The sequence below is a fragment of the Tympanuchus pallidicinctus genome, unplaced genomic scaffold (genome assembly GCF_026119805.1).
Source record: "Tympanuchus pallidicinctus isolate F22 unplaced genomic scaffold, pur_lepc_1.0 scaffold60, whole genome shotgun sequence".
Taxonomy (NCBI): domain Eukaryota; kingdom Metazoa; phylum Chordata; class Aves; order Galliformes; family Phasianidae; genus Tympanuchus; species Tympanuchus pallidicinctus.
This window is the reverse complement of record NW_026294781.1, coordinates 362,435-373,345: the sequence shown is the minus strand read 5'-3', so window position 1 is coordinate 373,345 and position 10,911 is coordinate 362,435. Positions and strand designations below refer to the sequence as shown.

General features: G+C 65.2%; 3 protein-coding genes across 3 annotated transcripts; 1 reads left to right on the top strand and 2 right to left on the bottom strand.

The window, feature by feature from the left end:
• Positions 1–11: 11 nt before the first annotated feature.
• STARD7 (StAR related lipid transfer domain containing 7) lies at positions 12–3,851 on the bottom strand (the record flags this gene model as incomplete). The annotated part of the gene is given in 5 exon segments (XM_052664991.1): positions 12–191; positions 512–561; positions 661–820; positions 822–870; positions 3,414–3,851. Coding segments are annotated over 5 exon segments (846 nt in total), but the record flags the coding sequence as incomplete, so codon positions are not given.
• Positions 3,852–4,239: 388 nt separating this feature from the next.
• TMEM127 (transmembrane protein 127) lies at positions 4,240–8,106 on the bottom strand. Its single transcript, XM_052664988.1, has 3 exons — positions 7,751–8,106; positions 6,758–6,922; positions 4,240–6,022 (listed from the first exon to the last, which is right to left on the bottom strand). Exons 1-3 carry the CDS (start codon positions 7,998–8,000, stop codon positions 5,715–5,717), a joined length of 723 nt encoding a protein of 240 aa, XP_052520948.1. The 5' UTR covers positions 8,001–8,106; the 3' UTR covers positions 4,240–5,714.
• A 31-nt stretch (positions 8,107–8,137) lies between these two features.
• CIAO1 (cytosolic iron-sulfur assembly component 1) lies at positions 8,138–10,283 on the top strand. The gene is made up of 7 exons (XM_052664987.1): positions 8,138–8,276; positions 8,870–9,018; positions 9,091–9,202; positions 9,303–9,391; positions 9,577–9,778; positions 9,872–9,959; positions 10,036–10,283. Exons 1-7 carry the CDS (start codon positions 8,138–8,140, stop codon positions 10,280–10,282), a joined length of 1,026 nt encoding a protein of 341 aa, XP_052520947.1. The 3' UTR covers position 10,283.
• Positions 10,284–10,911: the final 628 nt, after the last annotated feature.

The following is a 10,911-nucleotide window of genomic DNA, read 5'->3' as shown; positions in this document are numbered from 1 at the left end:
GGGGGTTCAGCTTTATGGGGGGGGGGGGGGGGAAGGGGGTTCAGCCCCACGGGGGCTCCGGGTCGGGGCGCGAGGCTCACCGGGAAGTGCGTGACCCAGTGGATCACCTCGGATCCCGTGGCTGCGTCCCTCTCTATCACGTCCAGTTTGATGACCAACGAATCCCATTTCTTCCTGTATTCGGTGTCCAGCTGGCAAGAGCACAGCAAAGCCAACGTCACAACCAACGGCAGCATTATGGGATGGCAACCGGCCCCCCGGCCTCCGTCCTGGGGAAACGCACCTCATCGCAGCCAGGGTTTGGAGCTCCGAGAAAGGAAAGCCCTGTGGGGCAGCAGGAGGGCAGGGAGAGCAGAGATGTGGAGCAGCGTTTTGCTTCCAGCTCAGATGAGCTGCAGGACCCGGCAGGGCTGCTCTGTGCCACCCCCAAGTGACACCCACCCCCCCCGGCTCTGGGGCAGGACCCCCCCCCCCCCTCTTTTCCCACCCCCCCCCCCCCCAGCACACCCACCTGCACGTTAAAGAACTGCCTGGGGGTCACATCTGTGTACGTCCCAAAAACTGCCATGGAAAGAGAGGCGTCGAGGATCAGCCCCACACCTGGGGGGGCTTCCCAGGGCACGGCAGGGCTGGGGGGGGGGGGGGGCAGGGGGGGGTCACCTCGGTACTGGTAGAGATGTGTGCCTTCGATGGGACGGCGCCACAGCTTGAATTGCTTCTTGTCCATCACCATCTCCCAGGGCTGCTCGCCGGGGGCTGACGCAGCATCCCGCTCTGACGGGGGGTCCAAGAGGGGGGGTTCGCCCAGAGCCCCCCCCCCCCTGCAGCGGGACGGCCAAGTTCTGCATGCGCTGCATCTCCTGGGCTGAGCTGCAGGGGGGGGGGGGAGAAAAGCAGCAGTTGGCAGCAGGACCTCGGCAGAGGAGGGAGAACCTCAGCCAGGCCGGACGCCGCAGTGGGCAACCAAGGTCTGATGGGGGGCAAACGGCCCAGGCATCAGGATTGCAGTCATGGGGTCGGTGAGGTCCGGTCCCCCCAAGGCTCCGCCGCTCTGCGGGTGTCGCTGCAGCAGCCGCCGCCACTCCTGAGGCACCGTGAGGAGCCAGGAGCAGCGCAGGGCGGCCGCTGCAGAGCCTGGGGGGGAAGCGGCCCGGCAGAGGGAAGCAGCGCTTCTCCCCCAGGCGGAGACCGGATGGATGAACCACAGAGCGGCCGGCACGGTTTTGTGACTTTGCCTTTCTGCATTCCACATCATAGCATCACGCGGGGCACTGGGACCTCAACTGTCAGTGCTCAAGTCCTGAAGAGAAGAAGAACTGCGTTCCCCAGGGGACTTTGCTGTCAGGGAGAGGAGGTTGAACTCCTGGCAAGGCCACTTTAGTTCTCTTTCTCGCCTGCCCTTCGTCGTGGGCGCTGCTCCCGTCTCCCTGCTGCTCAGCTGCACTGCATCTCACCTCAGCGTGAGCTGAGGCCTGTCCACCTTCCGGACATTCCCTCATTATATTTGATTTATTACCTTCAATTCTGATTATGTTGTATTACAGTGTGTTATCTTGCATTCCGATAATATACTTAGTAAATTCGTTTGTTTCTCCTCAGTTTTTGCCGCTGTTTTTAATTATTTTGAGGTCTCCTGTTTCCTTTCTTTCCGGAGGCGCAGATCTGCGGCTCCCTCTGCCCCGCTCATCACAGAACTGAGCCAAACCAGCCCTTAAACTGGTGACAGCGGCCCGGGTTGCAAAGGAGCACAATGCTCACTCAATTCCAACCCCCTGCTGCACGCAGGTCGCCAAGCAGCAGCCCAGGCTGCCCAGAGCCACATCCAGCCTGAATGCCTGCAGGGCCGGGGCAGCAACGAAACCCAAGGGGGCGCGCAGAGCAGAGAGCGAAGGGTTTGAAGGTTCTGAGCAGGAGCCGATGGAGGCACTGAGGGATGGCGGCGCTGGGATCCAGAGGTGTTTCTCCAGTGGGAAAACGCTTCTGTGGCTCTGGGGCTGAGCCCAGAGTGAGGCAGAGCAGCGCTGGGCGGTGCTGAGTCAGTGCAGAGCGCGGAGCCAGAGGGAGAAACCACAGGCGGCAACCGGAGACGGGAGGGCAGAGAGCAGAGCTTGGAGAACCCGGAGCAACCGCAGCTCCACAGCCACCAAAACAAAAGGCTGCGGGGCACAGACTCGGCCGCCCCAGCCCAGCGCCCTCCACCACCCCCTGCCCACCCCCCAGCTGCACCTCTGCACCCCCCGAGGTGTAATTACACGGCAGCAATTAGCACGGCCCTAACGAACGCACTGATCCACCCGCACACCCCCAGGAGCCCCGTGATTTCTCCTCCCGCAGGAGGCTGCACTCCTCCAGTGGCTGACGATGCCATCGCTGGGGTGAAGGGGCAGCTTCGTTAAGCCGCGGGTTTAATTAAATATCAGCTAAGCTCCTTATGGCAATGCCACATCCTCGGACCAGGGAGCAAAGCGAAGGACAGCGCGGCGCTGCCCCGCAGCACCCAATTAAGTTTTAATCACCTGCCCCGACTCGTCTCTCTCCTGTGCACAACAATTAGGGCCTAAATGACACCTTGACGGCTGCAAGAAGCAGCCACAAAGCTGCCGTCCACCCTCGTCCCACCGCGCCGGTTTGGGGGGCAGCAAACCCCCATTTCCTCATGGAAGATTCCAACCAGGGGGATTTGGGGTGCGTGGGTGGGGGGTGTGGGGTGGGGGCCCTACAGCCCTGCTGATGCCATAGAGGCGCTGGATTTGGGGGAGATGAAGGCAGAGCCCTTCTGGTTGCAGGCGATCCCTGAGGGTTGGGGATAAGCCAACATCTGTGGGGTGTCCCCGAGGGTTGGGGGGTGGGTGAAGCCCCATCGCTTCAAGGGTGGCTACGGGGTTTTGGGGTCACTCCCAGGCACGGGGGATACCTGCAGGCACAGGAGGCCTGGGGGTGCTGTGAGGGATTTGAGGACCCTGGGCTGTGGGGGGAGCAGCCCGAGGGTTTTGGGGGGCAGCTTTAAATGCAGGGGCCGGGGGGAAACGACCTGAAGGTTTGGAGCCCCTCAGCCCAGCACGGGGGGTGGGGATCAGCATGAAGGATTTGGGGGTGACTCTGGGGGAACTCTGTGACGCGGGGCTGCGGGGGGAGGCTGGGGGCACCCCTGGATTTTGGGGGCACTCCGAACCGAGGGGGTCAGGAAAGAGCAGCGAGTGCCCCACAGGTGTGGGGGAAGCTCGGGGTTTTGGGGTTACTCGGAGCAGCTGCAGGAGGCTCAGGGGAGGCACAGGGCTACGGGGCAGGAATGGGGGAACCCGGGGTCACCTGCGAGCGCCCTCAGGGCCCAGCGACGGAGGTTGGGGGGGCGGGGGTCCAGGAGACCCCACGCTACGGGGGGGAGAAGGGAAGGGGGGGGGGGCGGCACTCACCGCTGCAGCTCCTCCTCCTCGATGCGCTGCCCGTCCCAGACGAAGACCCCGGCCAGGGTGGCCATGAGGCGGCCGGCGGCGGCGGCGAGGGCGGGGCGACCGCGGAACGGCCCCCCCCGCCACCACCACCACTCACCCCACCCCCCGCCGCCGCCTCCTCCTCCTCCTCCCCGCCGCGCCCCCTCCGCTCCGCTGCCGCCGCCGCCGCCGAGCTGCCAGGCCCTCCGCGCCCTTCGCGCCCGCTGCCCGCTCACGCAGCCGCACTGCCGCGCCAGCAGGCCCAGCAGGCCGCGCCGCCCCGCCTCGCCGCCGTTAGGAGAAGCGGATGGAGGCGGCCGGGGGCCCAGGCGGAAGGCCCGGGCGCAACGGGCGAGCAGGCCGAGCAGCGGCCGCCGCGGCTGCAACATGCCGCCACCGTGCGCGGGCCGCGTCCCCCCCCTTTGTGCGTCATCCAGAAGCGACGCGTCGCCGATTGGATGCCGTGGCCTCCGCCACGCCCATTGGGCGAGCTAGCCACCGCCCCGCGCGCTGATTGGGTGAGGAAAGGGGAAGGGCGGGGCTAAGAGGAGGCGGGGCTTCGCTCTGTGCCCCCCCCCCCCCCCGCCCCCAGGGCTGCGGGGATCTGCGGGGCGGGGGGCGGCAGGCGGGGCGAATTGGGGCCCAGCGTCGATCGCGGTCCCTGGGGAGCAGGGCGGTTATAGGGCTGCACACAGCGATGGGGGCGGAGAGGGGGGCGCAGAGCTCTGCGCCCCAACGGAGGAGCCCGCCCCCCAACCCCCCCCCCAACCCCAGCGCTCAGGGAACGGCCCGCAGCTCGCACCACACGCTCCGTACACCGGGTTTATTGTCTAGAAAAGGTCAGGGCGCGGGATGGGCGGCGGTGAGCGAGGGGCGGCCCGAAGACCCCCCCCCATCCCACCCTGACCTCTTAGAGCTACGCGGATTAGTAGCGGTGCAGGACGTCGCCTCGTTCTCCTTTATGTCGCTGCGTGTTTTTACAGAAATACATCGTTTATGCACAGACTATTTACAGTCCAGCCCTCTCTTGCATATCATCACGGGGTGAGGAGGATTTGGGGACGGGGCTCTGAACGGGTCTGGGACAACACAGCGGCACCTGGGGCCGCAGCACGGCCCGCGTCGGGGCGGGGGGAGCGGGGGGGCCGCGTGGAATCGACCCCACAGCTCAGCGCTGGCTGCTCCCCGAGCACAGCCCCGCTGACTCCGGGTCACCGACGGCACCGACGCGGCCACACGTTGCATAGCAGCGCTGCTGCGGCGCAGGAGGAGGGGAGGGGAGCGTCAGGAAGAGAGGGAGCTGCATCCAGCAGCGTTCCGGCCCTAAATCTCCTCCTGGGGCTGAGCTTTCCCAGCAGCGCGGTGCTCGGGGGGCGGCTGCGGGCACGCTTTGCTTTGCTTTGCTTTGCTTTGCTTTGCTTCCCTTCTGTTTCCCGCAGCCCCAAAGCAACGCTCGCCCTGCCGGTCGCTCAGGTTGCTGCAGGGCTGTGGCTGCGCAGCTCGGGGTCGAGCGCCGCCCCGGGGCGTGCGGAGGAACGGGGGCAGCCAACCCAAAGCAGGACAGCAAGCCGCGAAAAGGGGACAAGAAGCCACCAATTCCCATCGGAATGGAACGATCGGGGTGGAGGTGTCGAGATGTTGCATAAAAGCCGCAGCCCATCACGCAGCGTGGGCTCAATCCGCTCCTCGGAGCTGGCGCCGTACAAAAGTCTCCGTTCATCTCTGTTAAAAACCAAGGAGCCGGGGGGCAGCCCTCAACCCCCTGCATAGCAGAGCCTCGTGAGTTAAAGTGCAAAATGCGCAGGGGAGGCGCCCGGCCCCCAGCCGTGCTGCTGCCGCAGGAGGCTTCTCCCACCCGCACGCTTCCTATGGGGGTGGACAAACACGGAGCTGGGGCTGCATTTGTCGGGTGGGAATTCGTCTCCAGCGCAGCACGGCGACCCCATCGTCCGTGGGATCGGGAAGAGCTCAGCCCCAGGGCGGTGTTCTTTCAGTTGGTGGAGGAGAGAAGGGTTAAAATCACGACACAGAGTTCATGAAACAAAGGGAGGCTTCGGATGAAGGAATCCCGTCCTAAAAGCAGTTCTTCCCCTGGCACGGGGGGAACAAAAATCAGGAGAGCCACGAGGCGCCTGGACTGCAAAGCGCTGGGACAGCAGCCCCATCCAAGGAGAGTTTGGGGGGCAAGGAGCTGCTCTCGTGCCCCAGAGCGAAGCACTGAGGACGGCGTCCCCAATCCAAGTTGTTTCGGGAGGCGGGCGGCCGTCCCCGAGCCCCGCAGCGTCAGGGGGTGTAGGCTGGAGGCGGCTGGAACTGATTGATCACCTCGTACTCCGCGGGGTAAGGCTCGTTCTCCTCCATCTCGGACAGCAGCTCCAAGGCCTGCTCCTCCTCCTCGGTGGGGTAATGCCGCAGCAGGTTGGCGGCGGTGGCCAGGATGGAGGCTCCCCCAGCTCCGGCCACCAGGTAGAAGCTGACGGCGAAGGTGACGTAGACCTGGGAGCCGTGGTACTTCTTGTGCTGCTGCTGCTGGGCCAGGATCAGCTCCGAGGCCCAGTAGCAGAACCCGATGACGGTGGCGCACTGCAGGACTGAGGGCACGGGGAAGGGGGGAAAGGAGAGGGGTTGGGTGGGCAGGAAGGAAGGAAGGGGGAGTTAAACTCGTGGTGAAAGCGTTGGGAGGAAAGCGCCGCGGCCAAGGGGAATAAAGCAGAAACACCGCGGGCACCGGGGGGAGGAAATGGAGGCCGGATTGCTCTGCACCTTCTTTTAGAGGAGCCTGAACTCCCTGCTCCCAGTGAGAAACCAGCAGCAGCTTTTTGTGGCTTTGTGGCTCCGCAGCTGCACAGAGGTATGGAATAAGAACGGGCCGGGGCACGGATCAGTGCCTTCTGAGGGACGGGGGGAGGAGGAGGGCAGTGAGGTGAGGCTGAGGGGCTCCTGCGGCCCACAAGGAGCAGGGCAATGCAGCAGCACGGGGCTCACAGCTCCGGTGAGCAGCTCAGTGCTGTGACGTGCTTAATGCTGGATCAGGGACATAAAGCTCCTTCAGCCTCATCGGCTCAGTCGCAGCCCACGACCTTCCCCACAAGGGCACAGCTCTGCTCTGCAGGGCCTCTTGGAGGACCCTCCCCTCTCCTTTCTGAACCTGAGCTCTGCTTTGGAAGTCAGAGCTGAGCTGCCACGAGGCGGCAACAAAGCCGGCCTTCAGGCTTTGAGCAGCAGAGTGAGGGGAAAAGCAAGGAAAGGCAACTAAACGGGGGGCAGAGACGGAAGCGGGGGGCTGAAATATCAGGCAGGGGCTCCTCCACGCAGCGCTGAATTACCTGTGAGGATGTGAGCGAAAGCGTAACGCCGGGTGATCTTCAGGGCCGGGTGCTTGGGCCCAAAGACGTCCAGCAGGAAGGCTGAGAGGCTGCAGATGATGCCAAGGAAGCAGAAGGCGGCGATGACACGAAGCAGCAGAACGGTCTGAGGGTTCATGCAGTAATCTGTGGGAAGAGGGGGAGATGCTGAGAGCCCCAAAGCTTCAGCACTGCTTGCGATACGGGAGCTGCTCTGATCCTTAACGGTCTACAATCGTGGCTAGGAGTGCTGGCAGAGCACAGCCGAATGCTTTCATTGCCCTCCATAAAACACACCTTTGTTACACAGCCCCACCGCGTGCCGTGTTTTATGGAGTGCTGCTGCAGCGGAGATTAAAGCTGGATAAACAGCACCAAAACAGCCCGGAAAACAAAACAGGTGGCACAGGTTCCTTCTTTCCCCTTGCTATAAAGCCTGCCTGACAGCACGGCAGCCCGCCGGCACACAGAGACGGGCTGCAGGGAGGCCCCACGCATGGAAATCACCTCGGCTCATTGCAGCGCGGTCTGTTTGCGTGCCCACAAGGAAGTGCTCACAGCCACCACCTCAACAGTGTGACAGCCAAAGCCTTTCATTAAGGGCAATTAGCACGGGGACACGGCAATGGGGAGGAATGCTCTTCCTGGGGGGGGTCACCCCGCCTCCCCACACGCACAAAAACCGGGGAGGGTGGAGGGGGATGGGCAGCTCTGGCTGCAGGCGTGCCGGAGGAACGGCAGAGCAGAGGAAAACACGCAGATGGGGGATTTTCTCGTTCTGCCACAAGGCAGGAAGGCAGGACGGCCCCACAACTCGCCCGGCCGTAACCTGAGCGCCACCAAACGCCAGCGTAACGCCAAGCGGCGCCGCCAGAGCCGCCCGCTCCCAAACCCCGGCTTCACAACGAGCCCCGAGCGCCGCCCGCTCCCAGCGCGGAGCCCGACCAGCCCAACCCGCCGCCGCTCCGCCCTCACCCCGCAGCAGCTCGGCCCTCACGGCTCCCAGCACGTCGGCCACTCCCAGCTCCTGCCGCCCGCAGGTCCCGCCGTGGATGCGGAGCCAGGCCGGCTCCGCCAGCGCCGTGCACAGCGCCGTGATGGACAGCGCTCCGGGCAGCGCCGAGGCCAGGCTGCGTTCCGGTTGTTTCGGCAGCCCCCCGCCGCCGCCCGCCGTCCCGCGTCGCCGCCGCCCGCCGGGCAGCCCGGGCCCGCCCGGGTTATACATGCTGCCTCCGCGCCCCCCGGCCCGCAGCGCCGGCTCCGCCTCAGGCTGCGGGCTCGCTTCCGCTTCCGGCCTCTCGGCGCGCTTCCGCTTCCGGCGCTCGCGGTGAGGTCAGTAGTTAAGCGACAGAAAGAGGGGCGATGAAGGAGGCGCTGGTGCTGCAGAGCCGCGTGGCCGCGCACCCCGAGGCGCGCTGCTGGTTCTTGGCGTGGAGCCCCGGCGGAGCGCTGCTCGCGTCCTGCGGCGGGGATCGCGCCGTGCGCATCTGGGGCAGAGAGGGTACGGCGGGATTACCGGGGCTGCAGCGGGGCGGCAGGAAGGGGCGGGGCCATGTGCTGTGGGAGCGGGGCTATGGGGTGAGACTGCAGGAAGGGGCGGGGCGTCGGGGGTAAGGGCGGGGCAAGGAAAGAGTGCGGCCAATAGGAGTGAGTGTGGGGGCTGGGCTAAGAAAGGGCGCAGCCAATGGGGCAGGGGAACAGTGGGGGGGGTGGGGCCAATTGGGGGCGGGGTCACGGGAGCTGCTGTGTGTGGCTGCGGGAAGGGGCGGGGCCACCCGTGTGAGGGCGGGGCTTATATGGGTGTGGCCAATTGGGGCGGGGCCACGTGTTGCAGTGTGGCTGTGGGGAGGGGCGGGGCCTCAAGGACGGGGCCTCAAGGGCGGGGCTAAGACGAAGACAAATGGAGGCGGGGACACATTGAATGGGGGCGGGGCTAAGAGAGGGCGAGGCCAATCGGAGGCGGGGTCAAGAGGGTGGGGTGAGAAGGGGTGGGGCCAGAGGAGCTGTGGGCGGGGCTTTGGGGGGGTGCAAGTTGGTGGGGGAGGGGCGGGGCTCTGATCCGGATCCGCCATCATTCCCTCTCCCCCCGCTCAGGGTCAGGCTGGGCCTGCCGGGCAGTGCTGGCCGATGGCCACCAGCGCACGGTGCGCAGGGTGGCGTGGTCGCCCTGCGGCTCCTATTTGGCCTCTGCCAGCTTTGATGCCACCACGTGCATCTGGAAGCGGTGCGAGGACGGCTTTGAGGTGAGGCCCCGTCCCCCTGCCCCACCAGCTGCCCGCAGCAGAGTCCCGCAGCTCTGTGTGTTGTCCCCACAGTGCGTCACCACGCTGGAAGGCCACGAGAATGAAGTAAAGTCGGTGGCCTGGGCGCCCTCGGGGAGCCTGCTGGCCACCTGCAGCCGTGACAAGAGCGTCTGGGTCTGGGAAGGTGAGTGCTGGTGCTGCGTGGGGGAGCAGACAGGGCCCGGAGCACAGCGTCCCCACTCGTGTCCCCATTTCCTCACGGAGGGGGCTGTTCTTCCCCACAGTGGATGAAGAGGAGGAGTACGAATGCGTCAGCGTCCTCAATTCGCACACTCAGGACGTCAAGCACGTGGTCTGGCACCCCAGCCAGGAGGTGAGAACCAGCCCCAGGGGCAGCAGCACCGCGAGCTGCGAGCGTCCCTCTGTGTGCTGGGAAAGGCTCCGTGCTGCAGGGCTGCGCTCGCAGACGCGGGCTTTGAGTGATCCTTAACAGAGCTCTGCGATCCCTCTGGCGCCCCTCTGGCTGGGGGTGGCCTGTGATTCTGGTTCCTCTCCCAGCTGTTGGCCTCGGCCAGCTACGACGACACGGTGAAGCTGTACCACGAGGAGGAGGACGACTGGGTGTGCTGCGCCACATTGGAGGGCCACGAATCCACCGTGTGGAGCGTGGCCTTCGATGGCAGCGGCGAGCGCCTGGCGTCCTGCAGCGACGACAAGACGGTGCGCATCTGGCAGCGCTTCAAACCTGGCAACGAGGAAGGTGAGCTCCCCCCTCGCTGTGGCTCTGAACGCTCAGCGCCGTGCACATCAGTGGTTTTCCCCCTTCTGATCAGCTTCTCCTCCTGTCCTTTAGGGGTGGCGTGCAGCGGCGCCGACCCCACCTGGAAATGCGTCTGCAACCTCTCAGGCTACCACAGCAGGACCATCTACGACGTGTCGTGGTGAGCGTGCAGCAGCAGGGAGCTGCTCCCTCCTCTCTCAGGATTCGGGTGCTATTTCACGCCGTCTCCCCTCCAGGTGCCGCCTCACCGGAGCCTTGGCCACAGCCTGCGGTGACGACGCCATCCGGGTCTTCGAGGAGAGCTCGTCCTCCTCCCCGCAGCAGCAGCAGCCCACCTTCAGCCTCACAGCCCACGTGCCCAGGGCGCACTCACAGGATGTCAACTGCGTGGCCTGGAACCCAAAGGAGCCGGGGCTGCTCGCCTCCTGCAGCGACGACGGCGAGATTGCCTTCTGGCAGTACCAGCAGCCTGAAGCGTGCTGAGGCTGCGCTTCTCCTCCAGCCCAATGCTGTTACAGAGAAGGGCCTGGGGCTGAGCAACCTGCGCCCGCCGCCCTCTGCCGTTTGGACTCCGGCCTTCTGGCAGGTGAATTTTGTCTGGTCCAAAAGCCGCAGCTCCTCCGCCAGGAGCGGGGGGGGCTTTGAGAGGGGAACGCTGCCGTGCGCTCAATAAATCCCTGCTGTCAGCCCGAAGCCTCCAGGCTCTTCTTTTTTGGGGAGGGCGGAGGTGCAACCCCTGGGGCTGGAGGCCGATGGGGGAGGATGGGCCAACAGGGAACAGGTTTGGTGAGGGCCGGACCCAGTAAAGCACAGCCCCAGGGAGCTGCTGCTGTGCCTGCGCTGCTCCCAAAGCTGCTCCTGGGCTGGCGGCAGCCTCTGCTCCTCTGCCAAACCCCAGAACCGCCACTTCTCCCCGCTGACAGCTCACTTTGCCTTAATTAGTTCTGCTAATTAACTTGCAGCAGCAAACCTGAGGGCATAGGAGCACTCAGTGAAGCGGGAAGGTGCTGAAATTGAGCCTCACAGCTTTAAGGGAGAAAGCAGAGCGGCTCAGGACTGCTTTGTCAGGAGGAAACAAACCCAAACGCTTTCAGCCACAAACAGCAGCGCAG